The sequence below is a fragment of the Lynx canadensis genome, chromosome A1, assembly GCF_007474595.2.
Source record: "Lynx canadensis isolate LIC74 chromosome A1, mLynCan4.pri.v2, whole genome shotgun sequence".
NCBI classification, from domain to species: domain Eukaryota; kingdom Metazoa; phylum Chordata; class Mammalia; order Carnivora; family Felidae; genus Lynx; species Lynx canadensis.
This window is the reverse complement of record NC_044303.2, coordinates 172,607,547-172,631,254: the sequence shown is the minus strand read 5'-3', so window position 1 is coordinate 172,631,254 and position 23,708 is coordinate 172,607,547. Positions and strand designations below refer to the sequence as shown.

The window sequence follows — 23,708 nt, the reverse complement described above, 5'->3', positions numbered from 1 at the left end:
GACTTTTCTTTCTTTCTTTCTTTCTTTCTTTCTTTCTTTCTTTCTTTCTTTCTTTCTTTTTCTAATTTTATTTATTTTGAGGGAGAACGAGAGAGCAGGAACAGAGGACGGGCAGAATGAGAGAGGGAGAGCGAGATAATTCCAAGCAGGCTCTGTGTTATCAGTGCAGAGCCCAACAGGGGGTTCAAACTCACAAACTGTGAGATCATGACCTGAGCTGAGATCAAGCATCAGATGTTTAACTGAGCCACCCAGGTGCCCCATGAAGTAGAGGATTTCTAGTAATACAACCCCTGTGTTTCTGTTTCTGAAAATGAAAATGGAAGAAGCCAGTAGTAGTTCTTTTTTTGTATGATACCCTCGAATATTTATGAAATTATGCTTACTAACAATTCAAGGGTAGGTAGTTAGTATGACTTTCGAAAAACTGATTTTAAAAAATTATAACAGTAATAGAGTTCAAAACAGATTCAGGATAATTCTCAACAAATGAGTAATAGCAGGTAAATTCCTTAACTTGAGAAAGGGTAACTATCAAAAACTTTTGAGTACACAGTATCACTGCTTCTTATTCAAAGACGTACTAGAGTTCTTATGCAATATAAAGAGAAAAAAAACTGAAAAGGACACACAAAATTATCATTATTTTGCAAACAATGTGGCAGTTCATATGGAAAATGCAAGAAAAATGTAAGAAAGTCTTAAACTACTGAGACAATTTAATGAAAGAGTTCAAGAAGGTTGCTGGATAATTAAATTCCATTCATAACAGTAACAAAAACTATGTAATATCTAGGAATAAATTTTTAAAATGTATAAAATTTTTATAGAGAACACTACAAAACTTTATAACAAAAATAACACCTAAATGAATGGAGATATAAAATTAATAACACCTAATACATACTGCTTAGTGTTTAGCATGTGCCAGACTTTAAGTGCTCTTACATGTATTAACTCATTTAATTCTCACATTTCAGTTTTGCATTATACTTTATCAATGAGAAAACCGAGGCAGAGAATTTACCCAAAATCAGTGCAGGTAGGTAGCAGGTCTGGGATTAGAACCCAGGAGGTCTGGCTCCAGAGTCTATCCTTGTAACCAAGAACCAATCTTTGTATTGTAAAGATATGAATTTTCCTCAAATTAATTCATAAATTCAATGTGGCTATAACAAAAAATGCACTAGGCATTTTTTCTTTGAATTAGACAGCAAGCTGATATGAAATTTCAGATGGAAGAGTAGTAAGACAGAATATAACTACATTTTTACAAAAATAGGACAACTCACTCTACCAGGTACCAAGATTTATAAAACAAATGTGGTATGAGTGCAGGCACAGAGAAATTAAAATAGATCAGTGGAACAGAATCTAGAAATATCCAGCAAATACAAACTTACCACATGCCAGAGATGGAATTCATTAGCAATCAATGGGGAACAGTGGAATATCAAATAAATAGGTAATTTTGTTAAAAACATAAATATGCATGTATGTATATGTATCTGCATATATGTTATATATAACTGACCATATAGTATTAATAAAAACCAACATATTATTTAATATGTAAGTTATATATTGAATAATTACACACACATACATATAAAATCATATATACTTGTATTTATGTAAAATTAGATCCCTACCTCTAAAACATACATGATTATATTTTGGAGATGAATTAAAGACCTAATTGCAAAAATAAAACATTAGAACTACTAGAAATAATATGAAAGTAACTTTATGACTCCAGGATAAGAAAAGATGTACAAATAATTCACAGAAAGCACAAATATGGCAATATATAATTAATTAGCTCTATAACAAAAATTAAGTTTTGTTATCACAAATCTAAAACAGGTAATGGATTTTGCAGGGAGGAGATGTGGTGTATATTATCTGTAATAGATTGGTATCAAGAGGATATTAATACATCTCTCAAATATTAAAGAGTAAGACATTTAACATAATGGAAAATGGGAAAAAGATGAACAAGTACAGAAAGAAAATCCACAGTCTAATAAATATATGAAAAGATATTCAACTTCAGTAGTATTCAAGAAAATACAAATTAAATAACAAGCTGATGTTTCATTGCCCACTTACTATTATAAAGCGTGACTCACAGAGACCTCTACTAGTAGAAATGTAAATCGATAAAATCATTTTGAGTGCAATCTGGCAAACACTAGTTCAAAACACTCATATGTTATGGCCGGCAATGCTGCTTTTAGGCATATATACTACAGAGCTGAAGTCAACAAATTAGGGCCTGTTAGCCATCTGTTTTTGTGAATTAAGTTTTACTGAAGCACAGCCATGCCTATTTGCTTACATACTAACATCTATGGTTGCTACAAAAGCAGAGTTGAGAAGCTGTGACAGAGATCATATGGCCCACAAAGAATGAGATATTTTTTTTATGACCCTTTAAGAAAAAGTTCGCTGATTGTTACCTAAGAGAAACTCTTGCACAACTCTTACAAGATACGAATAAGTATGTTTATCAGAGCTGTTTAAACAGTGAAAAATTACAACCTAAATGGCCATCAACCAGGAAACATACAAACTATATTATCCACACAATTACAAAAAATTACGGTAAAATGGAAGTGTGAGGAACTTTCAGCCTACCAATCCCCAGTCCCTAGAAGTTAGCTCCATTAACAACCTGATGGACATTTCCCCAGCCTTTGTGTACATGTGTATAGGAGAGTAGGGACCACCACCAGTAGGTGGTAGGCACCATTAGCTGCCCAAATACGTAGTAAACAAATAAAAAGCAAAATAAATAACCAAACTGTTAACAGAGATAGTTGGAGACTGACAATCTCACAGTCATGAGCAAGAATGGATTTTATTTTGAATTTCCCTAAACTGCTTACCAGTCATTTGTATGTTTTTACTAATCACTTGCATTTTCTTTTCAATAAAATGATATCCTCTACCCATTAAAAAAAAGATGTCTTTTTTTTTCTTAGTTTGTAGGAATTCTTGCATTATAGGGATAGTGACTTTTTTTCCCCTTTATGTGTTAAAAATATTTTCCCTTAGTTTATCTTCTGCAGAATATTTTGAAATTTTATGAAAAATTACATTTGTTGTCCTGTATTTTCTTCCATTAGTTTTAGGTTTATTTTTCACACTAAGATATTCAATCCATTTGTAATTTTTCTTTTTCTTTTTTTTTAATTTTATTTATTTTTGAGAGAGACAGAGAGAGAGAGAGAGAGAGCATAAGCAGGGAAGGGACAGAGAGAGAGGACAGAATCCAAAGCAGGCTCCAGACTCCCGAGCTGTCAGCACAGAGTCCGACATGGGGCTTAAACCCACGAGCCGTGAGATGATGACCTCAGCCGAAGTCAGATGCTTAACCGAATGAGCCACCCAGGCACTCCCATTTGTAATTTTTCGTATACAAGGTTTGAATTAGGGATCTAATTTAATTTCTCTTCTCCCAAATAAGTTGCTAGCTGTACCTATATATTTACTGAGCTATTTACCATTTCCCCCCAAATTTATGTATTTTTATATCTTATTTATTTTTTAATTTACATCCAAGTTAGTTAGCATATTGTGCAATGATGATTTTAGGAGTAGATTCCAGTGATTCATCCCCTATGTAGAATACCCACTGCTCATCCCAACAAGTGTCTTCCTTAATGCCCCTTAGCAATTTAGCCCATCCCCCCACCCACAACCCTTCAAGCAACCCTCAGCTGTTCTCTGTATTTAAGAGTCTCTTATGTTTTGTCCCCCTCCTTGTTTTGTATTATTTTTGCTTCCCTTCCCCTATGTTCATCTGTTTTGTAGCTTAAATTCCACATGAGTTAAGTGATATGATATCTGTCTTTCTCTGACTAATTTCATTTAGCATAATACCCTCTAGTTTCATCCATGTAACTGCAAACCCAAAATTTATGTATTTTTAAGGTACCCGATAAATTCTGAATTTTAATACAATGAAACTTATCAGTTTTTTCTTTTACAAATAGTATTCTATATCTTGCTTAAGAAATCCTTTTTTACCCCAATATTAGAAAGATATTCATATATATTTTCTACTGAAAGGCTTATTTTTAAAGTTTTACTTTAAAAAAAAAATTTTTTTTTTAATGTTTATTTGTTTTTGAGAGAGAGAGAGAGAGGCAGAGCATGAACAGGGGAGGAATAGAGATAGGGAGACACAGAATCAGAAGCAAGCTCCAGGCTCTGGGCTGTCAGCACTGAGCCTGATGTAGCGCTCGAACTCACAAACCGTGAGATCATGACCTGAGTCGAAGTCGGACACTTAACTGACTGAGCCACCCAGGAGCCCCTTAAAGTTTACTTTTGGCATTTAAGATGTTAATTTGAACAGATGGGGGAGGTAGTGAGAGGAAATTAACAAAAGTTACTATATGCATGTATCATAACATAAGTAATATAGATATATTAGTTGAGCCTCTAGCCTCATTGTGAAAATAACAGGTATGGACTACAAAATATGTCATGGTACTGGGGCTTAAGTATCTCCTTAGTCTACCACCATACTCTAGCATAAAGCAAATATACATTGTGTTTAGGAAACTACCATATAAAAGATAAAAACTACAGTTTGGGGATGTAAAATGTCTTGTATTAGTGATTTTAAAACCATAAACTTCTTGGAATAAAAAATGTATTTATACCATACATACAAATGTAGACCCTCCCTTTTATTGACTATTCCCTTAAATAGAATCTTTAAAATAATGTTTTCCTCCCAGTTTGTTGTAAAAGTTTTCCTTTTTTTGTTTTTCTTTCTTAATGCCCATCCTTGCTTTGAAACAGACAAGGCAAACGGTAAGGCCTTGTCAGGGCTTAAAACATTAGCGAGTAATACACTTGTGTAAATACAAAGTGCTAAATTCAATAATGTATGAAAATGCTTGACAAATAGCAAAGCTATTTAATATTCTTTTCTTGACATCAATTGAGGTAGAAATATGGGAATGTTCTCCATCCAACTCATTTCACCTCTCCCTGTGTCCTCTTTCTATATTTCCTTCCTACTTTCTTTAAGGGAGGTCTTCCCTTTTTTGTGTACAACTTAAAGAGCAGTGAAATATTCTGAATGTCATTACACATACTTAGATTACAAGAAGCAAAAATCTCAAAGGAGAAGTGAAGTTAACTATCAGCTACCAGATGACCAGCATCTAACACTTTTTCTCTCTTACTATTCCAAGGCACAGCAGAACAGAATCAGGGAAATGAAATACGGTTGAGGCAGAATCACATGAACATTGGTTATGATGCGCAGCAGCCATAATAAATTATTATTCTGAAACAGTGCCTAAGTGAAGGTAGACTTATAAATATCTTTAATAATAAAATTTAATCAATGTTAACAGAGCTATAATTCATCACATTCTTAATAGCTCTCCTCTAGCCTGTGCTGTTTTAGAATTTAATAATAAGTTACCTGTGCTCTTTTCTCCATATCCTGGCAAGTACCTAGTTGTTCTTCCATTGCAACTCTGATTTGCCTTGCTTCATATTCCAATTGTCTTCTGGTCATATCTGTTTGTAAGGAAAACTAAAACCACAAATTAAATTGAAATGCTAATATCTCATAAGTTTATCAGTAAAAACAAAAAAGCATATTAATGCCTAAAAAGAAAATGAATATCAAATATGTAAGTTACTACATATAATAAGATTATTTTGTTCTTCCAGGAGTCCTAAAATTTGATTATAGGTGCTGGGCTCAGTCTGGGTCCCTGATGTGAAATACTGAGTTTGAAACTTTTACTGCCCTGTAGCCACAAATGGCTTTACTTAAATTGTACTGATTCATTTAAAATATGTAACTGGTCCAGTAAGGGTAAGCCTATCTTCAGTTCCCTATTATCCTCTGCACTGAGGGGGTACTACTTTAATTACTAAAAACTAGCATGTTAATGTGGACAACATAGAAAAATCAAGAAACCATCCATCATCCTTAAGTTTGTATCTCAATTTAAGGATTGTTATAAACATGCAGATTAAACAAAGAAACTCTCCCCATTTGCAAAATGAAGAAAATGGGACAAGGAAAAGCTTTTACATAATATAGATAATCACATATTGCAAGACAACACAAACTTTTTGGTAATTCAAAAAAGCAAAACTGAAATAAACAAAAAGAAGTTCTTCATACAGGAGGGTGTTAATTCATTAAAAAATCAATTAACCCTATAGTTAAAATCCCGGGCACTAAGATAACTGCTAGACATACAAAAGGATGAAAAGGACAAGGTAATGAAACTTATAAACACATGCTTGGTGGCTCAGTCAGTTAAATGTCTGACTCCTGATTTCGGCTCACGTCTGATCTCACGGTTTGTGAGATCAAACGCCATGTCAGGCTATGCACCGACAGCTCAGAGCCTGCTTGGGATTCTCTCTCTGCCCCTCTCCTGCTCATGCTCTCTCTCTCTCTCTCTCTCTCTCTCTCTTTCTCTCTCTCTCTCTCTCTCTCTCTCTCAATCTCTAAGTAAATGAATGTAAAAAAAAAAAAACAAACACAAGTGGTAATAGCTAAAATATGATTAAATAAAATGATAATGGGCCATGAAGGAAATGAGGAAGAGCTATAGATTTTTTTATGCTCTATATGCCTAGCAAAGAGCTGTGTCAGACCTGTGTCTGACTCAGAACGACATTCTGTAGGTCCAAGGATTCCAAACTACTTTGTGAGTTAAGTTAGGGGAACTCTCACCCTTTTCCCTTTCAATAATGCAGATGACACTCTACAGAGAATGTATTTCTATAGGCATACCCAAGTTATGGGTTGCAACACAGATGAATTAGTCTGTATGTTATTTCTAATTCCCAATGAGCCAGTTCTAACTCCACTTACTTATCCTCCACTTTCCAAAGTGCCCTGCAAAAAATAAAAAGGTAAACATGACAAAGTATGTTGCAATAATGTGGTTTAGATCTGATGTTTTAAAAGCAATGTCTAATATCTTGGTATTTGCAAATGAATGTGTTCTTAACTTGCTTCCCAATATAAATGCAAAAACTGTGAAATTAAAAAAAATATTTATGATATACATGCAGTTTACATTTGCTAATGTTGCCAAATGGTCTATAGTGTCTTATATATGCCAATAAATAAGTGGTTATTTAATAAATATGGGAATAATTTATTTGACAACTCATCTCTGTTTCAGATATTAACCAGTTATTCTCTTAAGTTGTCACATATATCTAAGCACTTTCTTAAACCTGATTACATGTAGACAACTGGACTCTAAATTTTTTTGTTCTAATTACCAAAGTGAATGGAGAGCAATATGCTTAGGTATTTTTTATTTAAGAGTAAAAATCCCACCAAACCTTCCTGAGTTCCTAATCCCTGAATCCAAGAACTTTCCATTAACTGTTCTTTCACTATCTGAGTCTCCTTAACTCCCCAGAAGATGTCAAGGACACTATCAGGAAAAGAGATCCTTTCTCTTCCTCTCAAAATCTTGTATGATTGTTCTAGGAGACAGTGCATTTAAGCTTCTGGTTCCAGCTCCTGCCAGACAATGCCCATGAGGAAACCTGGCTAAGTACATGTTTTGAAAAAAGCAATCCTTCTTCCTTTTTGAAAAATGTTTATTTTTGACAAAGTGAGCAAGTGGGGGAGGGGCAAAAACAGAGGGGGGCAGAGGATCCAAAGCAGGCTCTGTACTGACAGCAGAGAGCCTGATGTGGGGTTCAAACTCATGAACCATGAAATCAGGACCTAAGCTGGAGTCAGAGGCTTAACTGACTGAGCCACCCAGGCACCCTGTGTTCCTTCTTTCTACTTTTGCTTTTTCATTTGTTATATTCTCTCAAAAATGTCATTAGAAAATGAAAAATCTAAGCTAAGAGAGAACAATATATTTTTTAAAAATATTTTCTAACGTTTCTTTATTTTTGAGAGAGAGAGAGAGATAGACAATGAGTGGGGAAGGAGCAGAGAGAGAGGGAGACACAGAATCCAAAGCAGGCTCCAGTCTCTGAGCTGTCAGCACAGAGCCCAACACAGGGCTTGAACTCACGAACTGTGAGATCATGACCTGAGCTGAAGTCCAAGGCTTAACCCTCTGAGCCACCCAGGCGCCCCAAGGACAATATAATTTTAATTAACCTATTTTTTTTTTAAACTGTAAAAAGTATTTATGGATAACGGTAAAATATAATTTTGTTTAAGATTATTAATGTATTCCAGAACATTCTGAAATAGTCTTACATGTGTCATCCCATGAATAAATTAGTTGACATGGAGAGCTTGTGTGGGGAAAGAAAATCTGACAAGATTAAATTTTTTTCACATAGTTATATTTGCAAACCAAATTTTAGTACTTGTAAAAAGTCCTAAGATCCTTGCCAACAGCTTTTGTCATTTATAATAACTGGAATAGCAGTCAAATTCTTTTCAAAGACACTTTAATTGCAAAAACTATATGGCATGTACTATGGTTAAAAAAAAATAGATGGTAATAAACAATTCTACAGAGTACGTTTGGTAATTAAACAGATAGAATAAAAAACCAGTTGCCTAGTTCAATCCTGAGTCCTTTAAAATTCAAACTTAATAGATTTTCTTAATTAGGGGCTGAAAACAAATTATTTGCTTGAGCATAATGAAGTTTTATCACCTTTACAAACAAAAATTCATTAACTATTATACATTTGAGTTTAAAGTTAGATAAAACATAGTACAGTTTACAGAAAACTAAAAACGCAGTTATCCTGAATTTTTAATGAGTAACAGGTATTTTTAAAAGATCAAGTTACTAAAGTCTAAAATAAGCTAAGTTACTTACATTTTCAGTTAAAGGAAGACTATCTATTCTTTTAGTGAGATTCTGAAGTTGAGCATAATACCAGTCTTTTTCCTTTTCTTCTTTGTCAAGATCAGCAAGAAGTAATGATCTGTTTTTCAAAAAAAAGGGGAAGTTTACAAAATGCTAACAGAATACATAACAGTAATTCTTATCAGCTGTAATTGTAATGTTCTCTTTTTAAACTAAAGTACTATTAATGAAGAAGCAGAAAACTTAGTGATTTTAGATTTTTGAAGGTGGGACTTAAAATTTTATAATCATTAAAATTTGAGTATTAAAGTTTTTTACTTTTCCACCTAAATAAGATGTTAAACATCCTAACTAGAATGTTCACATTTCAACCAAAGGCTTTCTTCACATTTAGCATAGTCTAAGAATATGATAGTTTACAGAAAAAAGTACACATATAACAAAACTCAAAGTGAATATAAGAATAAAAAGCATAATAGAGGAGTGAAAAAAAACAATAATTATACAAAAAAACAAACCTAGAGTATAGGAAGCCACTGCACTGGACAGACATGGCTTTCAGCTTCTCAGCAGCCAAAATAACAAGAAATATTTTGTCACTGTGTATTTCTCCAAAGAAGACATACAGATGGCCAACAGACACATGAAACAATGCTCAACATCACTCATCATCAGAGAAATGCAAATCAAAACTACAATGAGATATCACCTCAAACCTATCAAAATGGCTAAAATAAAAAACAAGAAACAACAAGTGTTGGTGAGGAAAAGGAATGCTCATGCACTGTTGGTGGGAATGTAAACTGGTGCAGTCACCCTGGAAAACAGTATGGAGGTTCCTCAAAAAATTAAAAATAGAACTACCCTCCAATCCAGCAATTGCACTACTGGGTATTTACCCAAGGAATATGAAAACACTAATTTGAAAAGATACATGCACCCCGTGTTTAGTGTAGTATTATTTACAATAGCCAAATTATGGAAGCAACTCGTGTCCAACGATAGATGAACAGATTAAGAAGAACGGAGAGAAAAAAAAAACAAACAATGGAGTACTACGTGGCAATGAGAAAGAATGAAATATGGCCCTTTGTAGCAACATGGATGGAACTGGAGAGTGTGATGCTAAGTGAAATAAGCCATACAGAGAAAGACAGATACCATATGGTTTCACTCTTATGTGGATCTTGAGAAACTTAACAGAAACCCATGGGGGACGGGAAGGAAAAAAAAAAAAAGAGGTTAGAGTGGAAGAGAGCCAAAGCATAAGAGACTGTTAAAAACTGAGAACAAACTGAGGGTTGATGGGGGGTGGGAGGGAGGGGAGGGTGGGTGATGGGTATTGAGGAGGGCACCTTTTGGGATGAGCACTGGGTGTTGTATGGAGACCAATTTAATAATAAACTTTATATTGAAAAAAAAAGAAGAATGGAGATGTGTGTGTGTGTGTGTGTGTATACACACATATATATACACACATACATACTATGGATTACTCAACCATAAAAAAGAATGAAATCTTGCCATTCACAATGACATGGATAGATCTAGAGAGTATAATGCTAAGTGAAATAAGTCAGTCAAAAAAGACAAACACATACCACATGATTTCACTCATGTGGAATTTATGGAACAAAAATGAACAAAGCAAAAAGAGGCAAACCAAAAAACAGACTCTTAACTGGAGAGAACAAACTGATGATTACCAGAGAGGAGGTTGGGGGGGGGAATGGGTGAAATACATGAAGGGTGATTTAAGAGTACACCTATCATGATGAGCACTGAGTAATGTACAGACCTGTTGAATCACTACTGTACACCTGAAAATAACATAACACTATATGTTAACTGTATTAGAATTAAAAAAAATTAGTTGCAGAAACTTAATAACAAAAAAAGAAATATACTGTTACTGTACAACAATAATAAGTTATTCTCAGAGAAACTTTTTCTTAGTTTGGAATTTGAAGAATTTGTTATGTAATTCCTGGGCAACCCAATCAATGTCTTCAATAACAATATCAAGATACTCTATATCTGATCATTATAAACATAAATGCAAAATAAGAGTGTTAATTTGGGATAAAACTCAGTAGGTACAAAAAGTCTGTGATTTCCTATCGTGTGGCTCTTTCCCAAAGTGACCTCTATTATCATTTCCTGGTGTATATTTCCCAGAGATATTCTATAAAAATGTAAGAATCTATGTGTACACTTACATGTACATTAAAAATTTTTTTTTAATGTTTTATTTTTATGTTTTGAGACAGAGAGAGACACAGCATGAACGGGGGAGGGTCAGAGAGAGGGAGACACAGAATCTGAAGCAGGTTCCAGGCTCTGAGCTGTCAGCACAGAGCCCGACGCGGGGCTCAATCGAACTCACAGACCGTGAGAAGCTGAGCCAAAGTCAGAAGCTCAACCAACTGAGCCACCCAGGCACCCCACATGTACATTTTTAAACATGAACAGTAGCATGTTATTCTATGTATTATCCTATTAACCTTTTTTTCACTTAAAAATCTATCTTGGGAGATCATTCTATGTCAGAACATAAAAAGGTCCTACATCTTTTTTGCTAGCTGCAGAGTATTGATGAATCTATAATGGGATACCCTGTAACTAGTTTTGTTTTAGAAGGAACATAGGGCCTTTCAAAATTTTTGCTATTATAAACAATGCTGCACTGAATATCCTTATATATAACCCCATTTCACAAATGTGCAAGCATGTATTTAAGATAAATTCCTAGGGTATGTAAAATTTTAACTTACCGTTCTTATTACATTGTTATACCAACTTATACCCCTACCACTTTCACTTGATAATGTTTTATCAATCTTTATTTTTGCATATGCAGTTTTTTTTAATGGTATATCAACTACAGTTTTAATTTGATTTCTCTTAGTAAGGTTAAGCACTTTTTCTTTATTTTTTTAAAGTTTTTATTTTTGAGAGAGAGAGACAGAGACAGAGACAGGGGCAGAGAGAAAGGGAGACACAGAGTCCAAAGCAGGCTCTAGGCTCTGAGCAGTGAACTTGTGAATCGCCAAGATCATGACCTGAGGCGAAGTTGGATGCTTAGCTGACTGAGCCACGCAGTCGCCCCAGGATAAGCAATTATTCAATTTGAAAACCATTTGTATTTCCTTGCCTGTAACTTTTTCTTACTTATTTATAGGACCTCATCCATATTAAGAATGATTGTACTTTGTCAGTTATATGGGTTGTAAATGTATTTTCTCTGTTTATCACTGGTCTTTAAACTTTGTTTATAATGCTTTTGCCATGTAGCAAATTTTGAATTTTTTTTGTAGTCAAATTTGTGGATATTTTCTATTATGGCTTCTGGGGTTTGCTCATTTACAGAGATGATCTCCACTTTAAAACTGTTACTTTAAAATTCCGTTTGATTATATTGTTTTGCAAAATATATATACATGTGAATGTGAAAGGTTCTATTCTTGCTAAAATTCCCTTTCCATTACTGAGAAACAATTTAAAAAATAAGAAATATGCCTTCATTTTTGATGTGGCAAGCTTAGTAGTGAGGGAATCCATGGAAAGACAGTAAGCCCCTGCTTACGATTGTAGCAACGTTGGGGGAGGTGCAGACTAATGAGAATCTACCTCATCCCTCCCATTTCTGACGACAGAAGCAGGAGAAAGCACAGGAGAAAACCTAAACTCCTTTCACAAGCTGGCATAAAGATGAGATCTGATTTCATTTTTCAGTGTTTCCTGGTGAGAACCCACAGGACCTACCAGGACTTAGAGGTCATGAAGAGAGAGATAGATGGTGATGCTGCTATTTCCTCTGATTACTCTCCAATAAATGGGCTCATCATTAAGTAACAGCTGGATGTTAAAAGTGCTTAAATTGATAGGCCAATGTTAGTGATGACGGTGGAGGGGAGGCTAGGGAGAAGAGGGACAAGCTGTTATTGTTAAGGTTAAGGTCAAACTGTGATAAAATGCTCTGAGGAAGCCAAGCTCACAATGTCTTGAGCCAAAAGTTAACAAGTGGTTAAATGATAGTGGTTGACAACACTGTTTAAGGCTCAGAAATAAAACTAGGTCTAGACCCAGAGACAGATAGCTCTTTAGGTTTGGGCTTATTTAGTGATTATTAACAATTTTCTTTAAAAAGCAAATCTTGTGCCTTCTTAGTCTTCTAACTTAGGGTCATCTAAAAGAGCATGGCATGTATATATTAGGTATTTAATAAATATTTGTTAAATGAGTGAATAGCTAACATGATGATAGCCTACACTTATTGAATGTTCTAAGGACCAGACACAGTTCTAAATATTTTCTAATTTCTTTTTTTTTAAGTTTATTTAGTATGTGTGTGTGTGCGTGTGAGAGAGAGAGACAGAGAGAGAGAGAGACAGAGAGAGAGAGAGACAGAGAGAGAGAGATGGGGTGGGGGAAGAGAATCCCAAGCAGGCTCCACACCGCCAACACAAAGCATGATATGGGGCTTGAACTCATGAACCACAAGATCATGACCTGAACTGAAAGCAAGAGTCAGACGCTCAACCGAGCCACCCAGAAGCCCTATTTTTAATTTTTTTCTCAAAAGTTTATTTATTTTGAGAGAGAGAGCAATTATTTTTTAAATCTAGTTTAATCCTCACAATACCCTTTGAGGTAGTTATTCTTAGGCTCACTCCTCAGACTGGAAAACTGAGGTTCAAAAAGATTACAGAGCTGTGTAGCTGGGTTTGAGTCCTGGCTTGACTACTTTCTAGCACTTATCTTGGGCAATAAAAGAAAACAAGAAAAAAAGAGACAAAGAGAGTGAATCTATGATTTAAGAGAGGGAAAGAAAGAATAAAAAAGAGAGAGGAGAAAGTCATCAAAGAAATCACGTAACAGAATTTTCAAAAGTTGAAGGAAATATATTTCTGGATCAAAAGGGCACAGTGATTATCCAGCATAATGAATGAAGAAAACATGTATACTGAGGCATTCTAAAAGCTTCAAAAGAGGGGAAAATGGCTACCTACAAAGGAATGAGAATCAGATTGGTATTAAATTTCTCATCAATGACATTGATAATGAAGAAGGAAAATGAGTTTGACCTTAGACCTATCTGAACTAGCAAATGAGTGTGACAGCAAAATAAAGATTCTGTCATACAATCAAGGACTCAATTTTTACCTCCCTCCAACACAGTGAGAACCAAGAGGGCACAAGATAAATCAGAACTACACACACACTCTCTTCTCTCTCTCTCTGCTAATAAACTCAGGGCTTTATCTATGTGATGCAAAGTTAGTTCCTAGGAAAGATGGTATGCTCACAAATCCTCTGTTTCTTAATAGAGTTCAAAGGGGACAGAGATGGAAGATGGTAGATGCTTGTTATTCACAACAGTGTTTCCTATAGGGTCAGACAGAAACATTCCTGGCTCGAGGTAAGAAGCAGAGACTCATGTAAACTCAAGATGAAAGAAAGCTTAACACTATTTCTGGTCCAGAAGATTAACCTATTTTTACAGATGGACACACCTAAAACCAGAGAGAGAGCAGCAAAAGGTCTTTTGCCTTTCGGTTAGATATGCTGGACATTTTTACACTAATAATCACTTTTTACAACTCTGCAAGGTAGAACCATGTTCCTCTTTTACAGGAGAAAGCAACACCAAATTTAATGACATGATCGAGATGGCAGAGCTAATATGTAATGTTTATACATTTTAATATTTCTTCAAGTTTAATAGAATTTTTAGGAATATAAAAATAAGATATTTATGCATTAAGGAATTCATAACCTTTTACAAAACATTTGAAAAAGTTCTTGGTGGGTGATAGATATTCTGGTATTTGGTGATAGATATTCTGGTGTTTGTAGTGAGATGATTTTAACTTCAGTAAGAGAAGAAGTTAACACATTAGCTATGAGAAACCAGACTCATAATATATGTCAAGTAATGTTTTTTTAAGACACTGAAACCGATAAATTAAGAAGCGTTTCAGGGGTGCCTGGGTGGCTCAGGAGGTTAACGGTCCAACTCTTGATTTCGGCTCAGGTCATGATCTCAGAGTTCTTGCATTCGAGCTCTGTGTCCTGCTTGGAATTCTCTCTCTTTCTCCACCCCCACCCCCCAATCTCCTCCCCTCCTCTCTCTGTCCCTCCCCAACCTGTGTGCCCCCATGCAATCACTCTCTCCCTCAAAATAAATAAACAAACAAAAAAATAAAGGAATGTTTCATTTGTGGCCACTTGTAATAGGCCATCCCTAATGGAAAGTTACCTTATACTGGCTCTGGAGTTATTGAATTTATTTCAAAAGGTAACAAGAAATTCAATTAAAAATCAGTTACATATTTTAACTTGATGTAACTATTATGATCATCTATACAGGGCACTTGAAGCATTTAAGTAACAAAGTACAAAACTTAGAATCCCAGGAATTGCCTCTGTTACATTTTCAGATTTAAATTTGCCTCTTTACATTTTTAGATTTAATATAAGTATGATCAGTAACATACTATTTTTGAATTAATAAATGCAAATGCTCTCTTAAGTGTTAGTGATCATCTGCCATACATGCTTCATAAATTCCTATCTTGTATTTACAAAATGACAAAATAATGGAAAAAATTGAACATTCAAGTTTACTATTTAATGAAGAAAAGTTACCTTTCTTTCTCAAGTTCTTCTAAATAACCAGTATTTTCTCTGCTTCCATTTACAAACCCTCTTTTTGGAAATGAACCCATAGGAACAGGACTGCACTCTCCTGAACGACTAGATACAGATCCTTCGCGGCTTCCATAAGAACGGAGGGACATTTTTGAGCGTAGTTTCACTCCAGGGAAATTACTGCTATCTAAATTAAGTTCTAAATAAAAGAGAGACAAGTTTTTATATAACAATTGCTTTAAAGTGGCTAAAATATTGCTAATGCAATTAAATAAAATATTAGGTTCATGTTTTAGTCCTCAAATTTTAACCCATAATATAATTGCATATACATTATATTACATAATGCCTGTAGGAGTAGCAAATTTATGCAGGGAACAGAGAAAATCCTTATCACAAACGCTGATACTCCTAGATATTCGCTGACTGCTAGTTCCAGATATAAATGCAATATATACAAATATCAAGTCTTAAAAAAAAAAAAGTGTTCACTGCAACTCTAAATTTGTAACAGAGGAAGGCACAAATACACATGACTGAATAAACAATTATTAAGAAACTGAATGACTAAACTTTCCCTCCAAAGTCAGCTTGAATCAGGGGGAAAAGGAGTGTGTTAAAGGAAAATCAGACAAAGTATCTTTCCTCAGATTCCTGCTAAATAATAACATATTTTAGGATCCAAAGGTAATTTCTCAGCCAAGTTTCAATTATCATTAAGCACTTTACCTGTTTTGGTATTTGAATTTTTAAGCAACAAAATGAGAAAGATACTCTTTTAAAATTCTACTAAAAATGGCATATAATCAGCTTCTATATGTGACAAGACAGAGCATTTCTATCCTGGATGGAACAGAGAAGGGCATTTATTCCTTCAAGTAAGGAAATAAGCCCAGTCTGTCCCATACAGCTTACTAAAGGCCTATTTAGTGACTGGCATAATACAAATGAGCTTTAAAAAGAGCTGAAAAATAATCAAATAAGAAATCTAAAATAATTTATTCAAAGCCAGTTAAATGTCTAACTGAAGGAATGACAAAGAGACATTTTATGTATTTGTATTTTAACAACTAACCCTAATAGATAAGGCTGTTATACCAACAAAACTGAAACCAATGCTCAAGGGAAGCTGTATTTGGATATACACACCTAAAGTTGACAACTGGAGCTTAAAAATTACTTTAAAATACTTAAAAAAAATCTACCTTTGAGACGCTCTAATAAATCAATCTGTCCAGAAGAAGCCATAGCTTCATCTTCAATACTTCCTTGTAGCTGTTTAAGTACTTCCTGTAAAAAAGAACACAATATATTAACATGACAAAATTCTAAATAATTTCTTGAAGATATGCTTCTAAGTTTCCTGGCATTTAGGTAGGCTAGGGAAAAAAGTTATTTCAGACCAATGTGAAAATGTATCTTAAGCTGTAAAGCACTCTACATATATTACCTGTTATTAATGATGAATAAATTATATCTCAATAACAACAGTGATATTCGGAGTGATAACGGAGATTATGGGGAGTCTCTATGCAAGATACTATATGGAACAGTTAAGATACATTATCTCTAACTTTTAAAACAATACAAGGTGAATTATTTTCATTTTTCGGATGGGTCAAGCAAGACTCAAAAGTCCTGCCCAAGCTGCAAAAGCTAGTTATATGTTTAGAATCCATGTCTCTGAAGCCTGCAACATGACCATGAAAAACACCAAATTAACAATTATAATATGCTGTCTTATTTAACATCCTAACAAATATTCAAGTTTCTATATACCGTATTTAAATATATTCTAGCATACTAATTTACATTCACCCAATAATGAAATGACTATATTCTTGCTTACTGCCTCCTGACTTTTGAAGCAATTTCTTTCCCATCTAAGTTCTTCTCTTGATAAATTTTCCTCAAAGAATGCTGGAAACTGTCATTTTCTACCAATTTTTTCTGCATGTTCCTTAATAATTTATATTGTATTTTTCATATTCCGGGGCATTCCATTCAAGTTCCCAGCAAAGTCTTGTTGACCAATTAGGTTTCCAAACACAGGACAATGTTCTTGAACATGTATGACCTTGTAACTATGGGCAATATTCTCCAAAATGAAAATGATCCATAAACAGAGTGGAAAGGAAATCTGTCAAAAAGTGAATGCAGCAAAAACAACTTTACTGGTTTACCTTGACAGTGACATTATCAACATTAAAAAAAGAATCCCTATGTTAACAAGAAATAGCCTGTGGACTTACAATCTGACCTTCAAATAACAGACCACATTGGTGGTTGAAAGGAACATGGAGGTGATAGATACTCACGTTCAAATTATTAAGGCCAAAATGTATCACATCTGTGGGACAGGAACAAATGTGTATAGTGATGTGATACTTGAATGAATACTCTAAAATGTCTGCTATAAACTTCAGGACACCATTCCTTCCATAAGGTTTGAGAACTATCATTTTAGGCTATCTGTGTTTCTCAGGATCCCGATTCTCCTTCCATCCAGGGCTACTACTTGTAGTGCTTCAATGGCCCTTTAATAAGTATTTCTTATACTCCCCAGCCTCACAATTCAACAACTATCCTTCTGCAGGTAACTTCAAATCATATGTCTCTAATCAATTGCAAACTTCAGATTCACTTTCCCAATATGACTGATAGACACCTTATATCTGGATGATATATATGTCCAGAACTATCATTTTGAGCTACTACAACCTGTTCTCTGCCTTGTATCCTCTTAATTAAATGTAAACGGCCTTTTCTTCCTTTTAGGCTTAGTCCTTAGCATCATCTCCTTCATATCACCGATCGGTTATCAAATTCTGTCTTCAACCTCTAGTATCTCTTAGAACCATCTCTTTTCTATTCTTACTGTCATTATCCTGGTTATTAACCCCCCCAAAACTATTAAATAATCTCCTATGTAGTCCTACCATGCATAGAACTATCAGACTAAGCCTTTTAAAGCATAGTTCTGATCAGGCCTCCATACAAGATTCTTCTCCACAGTCTACAGGTGTGGGTCTGAAATTTCAGTATGGATCAGAATCACCTGATAAGCCTATTGCACCACAGACTGCTCATTCAGTAAGCCTGGGATACAGTCTGTAAATCCTCATTTTCAACAAGTTCCCAGGTGATGCTGATGCTGAAAACAATTATCAAGATGTTAACAGTGGTATTCTAAAAAGCTGGAATTACAAGCAATTTTTTCATTTTTTTTGTTTTGTGATTTTGAAACAATGAGTATTAAAAAAATACTGTTTTTAGAAAAGGTATAAAGATGAAAAAGTCCAAAAACAACAACTAAAAGAAATCCTTGGCATATCATAGGACATATGCCTAACTTTTCAAAATTAAAAATAATAAGCAAAAAACTTAAAATCAAAATCAAATTACAAGGCCACGTAAACTTGGATATCCAACAATAAAAATTAATTAAACTTACGGCAATTAGCCATATAATGGAATACTATGCAACTACAGTAATATTAAAACTATTGATATGAAAAGACTATGATGATACACAAAATTAAAAACAATTTTTAAAAAATTCATTTTTGAGAGAGACAGAGTGTGAGCGGGGGAGGGGCAGAGAGAGAGAGGGAGAAACCGAATCCAAAGCAGGCTCTAAGCTCTGAGCTGTCAGCAAAGAACTCGACATGGGGCTTGAACCCAAAAACCGCAAATCATGACCTGAGCCGAAGTCGGACACTTAACCAACTGAGCCACTCAGGTGCCCCAGTACATACAATTTTTAAGAAGCATGCTGCAAAATATAATCCCATCAAATGCATGTCTGCATATAATGTGCAGAGAGAAAAATCTATACACTGTCAAAGGTTATCTGATTTAAAAAAGAATTTTTAATGGATGATTTTGATATCTTTTTACTGGTCTCTATTTCTTAATTTTTAAAAATATTGAATATGCACAATTTGTAACAAGAGCTTTTTCAAAAAGTTTCTGTACATATGGTTAGAAATCTATTGAGGGGCACCTGGGTGGCTTAGTTGGTTAAGCGTCTGACCAGCTCAGGTCATGATCTCACAGTTCGTGAGTTCAAGTCCACATCAGGCTCTGTACTGACAGCACAGAGCCTGCTTCCAAGCTTCTGTCTCCCTCTCTCTCTCTCTGCCCTTCCCTTACTTGCTCACTCTCTCTCAAAAATAAAGAAACATTAAAAAAAAAATCTATTGATAAAAACTGTAACCATAGAGGTAAATAAAATTGTTGAAATTTAAGGTTTAAAAAAGTTTTGAGACTTTCAATTAGTTTAGCATGTTTGTGCACTTCATATAAATGGACTCATACAACATATAATCTTTTGTGTCTCATGTTTTTTGCTCACCAAACATTTATGAGATTCATCCATGCTATTACATGTATCAATTCACGGTTTTTCAATGCTGTACAGTAGTCCATTGTATGAATAAACCCAAGTGGATTTATCCTTTATCCTCCTAGTGGGCATTTGGTTGTTACTTGTTTGGAGGCTATTATGAAGAATGCTATTATGCACATTCTTGCATGTATCTTTTAGTGAACACATGCAGTCACTTCTCGAGTACATATCTGGGAGTTAAAATGCTAAGTCATAGGATTTAACTTTAAAAGAACTGTCTGTTTTCCAACCTGGCTGTACTATTTTATACTCCTACCAGCAATGTATGAGCATCCTGATGTTCCACTGTATGCATGATCAGTCTTTTTAATTTTAGTGATTTGAGTGGAGTGAAATGATATCTGCATTTCCCTGATGGTAAGGGATGTTGAACCCCTTTTCATGTGCTTACTGGCCATTTATCTCTCTTTTTGAATTGTCTTTTCAAACTTTTGGCCATATTCTTTAAATTGGATTTTTTTTTTTTTTTTTTTTTTTTTTTGGTTACTGGTTTGCAAAAATTCTTTATCTATCCATACTGAGTTCTTCATTAGATATATGTATTGTAAATATTTTCTTGTAACCCATGGCTTGCCTTTTCATTTTCTTAATGAAGTTTTTTGAAAAGATTTTAATTTTAGTCTTTAATTTGATGGAGTCTATTTTATACCTTTTTTTTTGTTTAGTCCTTTACGTGTCCTGAGAAATCTTGCCTACCCAACGTCAAAGATACTGTCCTATATTTTCTTCTAAAAACATTAACAGAAGTTCTTGGTTTTAAGGGATTATGTTTTTCTTTTATGGTTAGTGCTTTGTCATTCTATTTAAGAAATCTTTGCCTACTTTATTATTTAAAAAAAATTTTTTTTTTACATTTATTTTTGAGACACAGAGAGAGACAGAGCACAAGTGGGGGAGGGGCAGAGATGGAAGAAGACACAGAATTCGAAGCAGGCTCCAGGCTCCAAGCTGTCAGCACAGAGCCTGATGCGGGGATCAAACTCAGGAACCGTGAGATCATGACCGGAGCCAAAGGTAGATGCTTAACCGACTGAGCCACCCAGGTGCCCCAAAATCTTTGTCTACTTTAAAAACATGAAGCTGTTCCCTATGTTTCCTTCTGGAAGCCACTATTTTGTCTTTCACAAAGACAAACGTCTATAATCCAACTTGAATTAATTTTTGCATATGATAAGAGGTAAGGCTCTGAACTCTTTACTTTTTTCTTTATACAAATATTTAATTGCCCCTGAACCACTTGTTGAAAAGACCACCCTTGCCCCAATGAAGTGCAGGGATGCCTTGGTCATAAATCAAGTGACCAAATATGTATGGCTATTTTTCTCAACTCTATTTCTGCTAGTCTACAAGTCTAATCAATTATCACATGTCTTTGTAACTTTGCAACTTTACACTAATTCTCAGCAACTATCTCTTTAAATATTACTTTCACTCCATTCTCTTCCCCTGCCCTTTCTGGCTCCTCTTCAATTATATTTGCCTGTATCTATCTGTGTCCTTCATAACTCTTACATATAGTTTTTTATTCACATTTTTTTTTATTTTTCTGTGCTTTAATTTGGGTATTTCCTATTGACCTTTTTTTTTTTTAATTTTTTTTTTCAACGTTTATTTATTTTAGGGACAGAGAGAGACAGAGCATGAACGGGGGAAGGGCAGAGAGAGAGGGAGACACAGCATCGGAAACAGGCTCCAGGCTCTGAGCCATCAGCCCAGAGCCTGACGCGGGGCTCGAACTCCCGGACCGCGAGATCGTGACCTGGCTGAAGTCGGACGCTTAACCGACTGCGCCACCCAGGCGCCCCTCCTATTGACCTTTTTACATGTTCACTAATTCTGTCTTCTCACTAGTTCCATTAATTCTGTGTTTACATGCCCAATCCAGTAAGTTATTAGTAAAACTATTTCTCAGTTCTAGAATATCTTTTTAATTATAGATTACAATTCTTTGTCTAAATTTTCTGACTTTTCATCCACTTTACCCATCTTTTCTTTTTCTCAAGACATTTACAATAATTACATTAAAGTCTTTCCTAATTCCAACATCTGGATCACCTTTGGATTTGCTTCTATTAACTATCTGTTCTCTTCATTTATCATTTTCGTTTCCTGCATTTCTTGTAACTTTTAACTGTATGCCAATCGTTACGTATACAAGAACAAGAGAGACTTAAGACATATTTTCTCTTAGCATTTGCGTTTTCCACTACTGGAGTCTGATCTCCATTCAATCAGGAACTAAAAATGGGCCGCAGGTGCAGTTCAAGCAAAATTTACATCAATTTGATTCGCCAAGTTCTGTAAATGTGTCTCTCCCCTAAACTTAGACTGAAAATAATATAGGTTTCTGTCTCCTTAGCCCTTAGCCTCCTTCCCTATACAGCTCCCAAATCTGACATTTATCTTAAAAGAAAAACTAGCCATATTTGATACAGGGCCTACCTACCTTAAGTCTGTGTCTCTCAAGCATTTCAAGATTAAAGAATATTCACTTTGCTTTTCTAGCTCAGCCTTATTCTCAGGTGGTACCTGACTCCTTAGCCCTAAAAGTTCTGTCCCTTGGATGCAGTGAGCTTAGGTCTTTAGTCTGCTCCACAAATTAAAAATCTGGCAAATGTCTTGTGAAGGAGACCTCCTGTGTGAAAATAATGTGTCCTTCTCACAGCAGGACTTTGCCTCCCAATATTCAGCTTTCCTAGTCCATCCCCAGCATCCTTCACAAGACTCAGCCAATGCCATTGGGGAAAACTAGCCATGCATTTGGAGCTCCTCTATATGTCAATACTTCACATCTGCCCACATTTGTCAAGAGTTGTGACAGTTTCTTTCCTCCAATGGAGTCCTGCTTGTGCCAGTAATTAACAGCAGTCTGTATTCAGAATCAGTAAATATCCATGGGGAAGAAAATCACCAGTGATCTCTGCTCTAGAAAGAGATCTTTCCTCTTATGAATTTTAGTTAATATACCCCTTGATGACTCCACAGTTCCCCAAGGTCTTTTAAAGTATGATTTTTGTATTTTATCCAGTGTTTCTTAGTTGTTGGAGTAGGAATGACTGCCTGGAGCTGAGTACTGCATACAACCTTACGGAAGTAGTTCTCAATTTCAAAGACTTAAAAAACAAAACAAAACAAAACAAAAATGTAACACAACTGCAGAGCAATTCTAAATATTTCAGAAAATGTTTTGAGAAATGGCAGTTTTTACAATTAATATGTATTTTGAAGGAGAGAATACTCATTTGCATTTATAAGTCTTGGAAATTTGGTTTTAAAAATTATTTATATTATATAACCACACATTATTTTTAAAAACATTTTAAGATTTTGGAAACATTAAAGGATTATTTATTAGAGGTGAAATGTTCTATGGTGATATAAGTGAAAAGAAAATATTTATCAATGAGCAACTATGCCATTTCAGGGAGGTTGTTACTTGACCCACTTCTGTTTCTGTCACTATCTCAGTTATATATTCTTTTCATTAACCAAATATATTTAATAATTAAATCTTCCAATTAAGTTATGAAATGTGTCAATCTGAGTTTTTATTTCTAATTCTTTCTTATACTCTGAAAATAAGATACTCTACATGTATGTGATTTTGAAGTTCTACAACAATTTATAAAATTTCATTCTGACAAAATACAACAAAGATATAAATGGTTCATTAATAATTTACCTACAGGTAATTTTTCTATACCATGATATCTCTCAGTTTAAAGGCTTCACATCTCTACATGGCCATGTTTATCTTGCTGCTATGCTCAGCATTTTATTTTTTAAATTACTATTATTTTTTTTTTTTTTAGAGTGAGAGACAGAAACTGAGCAGG

The 23,708-nt window shown here is 34.6% G+C and overlaps 1 protein-coding gene across 10 annotated transcripts in view; it reads right to left on the bottom strand.

Annotated features, from left to right (window-relative positions):
- Window positions 1-23,708, bottom strand: part of APC (APC regulator of WNT signaling pathway) — a 148,754-nt gene that overhangs the window by 50,973 nt on the left and 74,073 nt on the right. For all 10 annotated transcript variants that reach the window (XM_030326328.1, XM_030326354.1, XM_030326379.1 and 7 more), the window contains 4 exons: window positions 16,667-16,751; window positions 15,459-15,660; window positions 8,817-8,925; window positions 5,453-5,566 (listed from right to left, as the gene is read on the bottom strand). In XM_030326328.1, coding sequence (XP_030182188.1) covers window positions 5,453-5,566; window positions 8,817-8,925; window positions 15,459-15,660; window positions 16,667-16,751 — 510 coding nt within the window. The remainder of the gene's footprint in view (window positions 1-5,452; window positions 5,567-8,816; window positions 8,926-15,458; window positions 15,661-16,666; window positions 16,752-23,708) is intronic.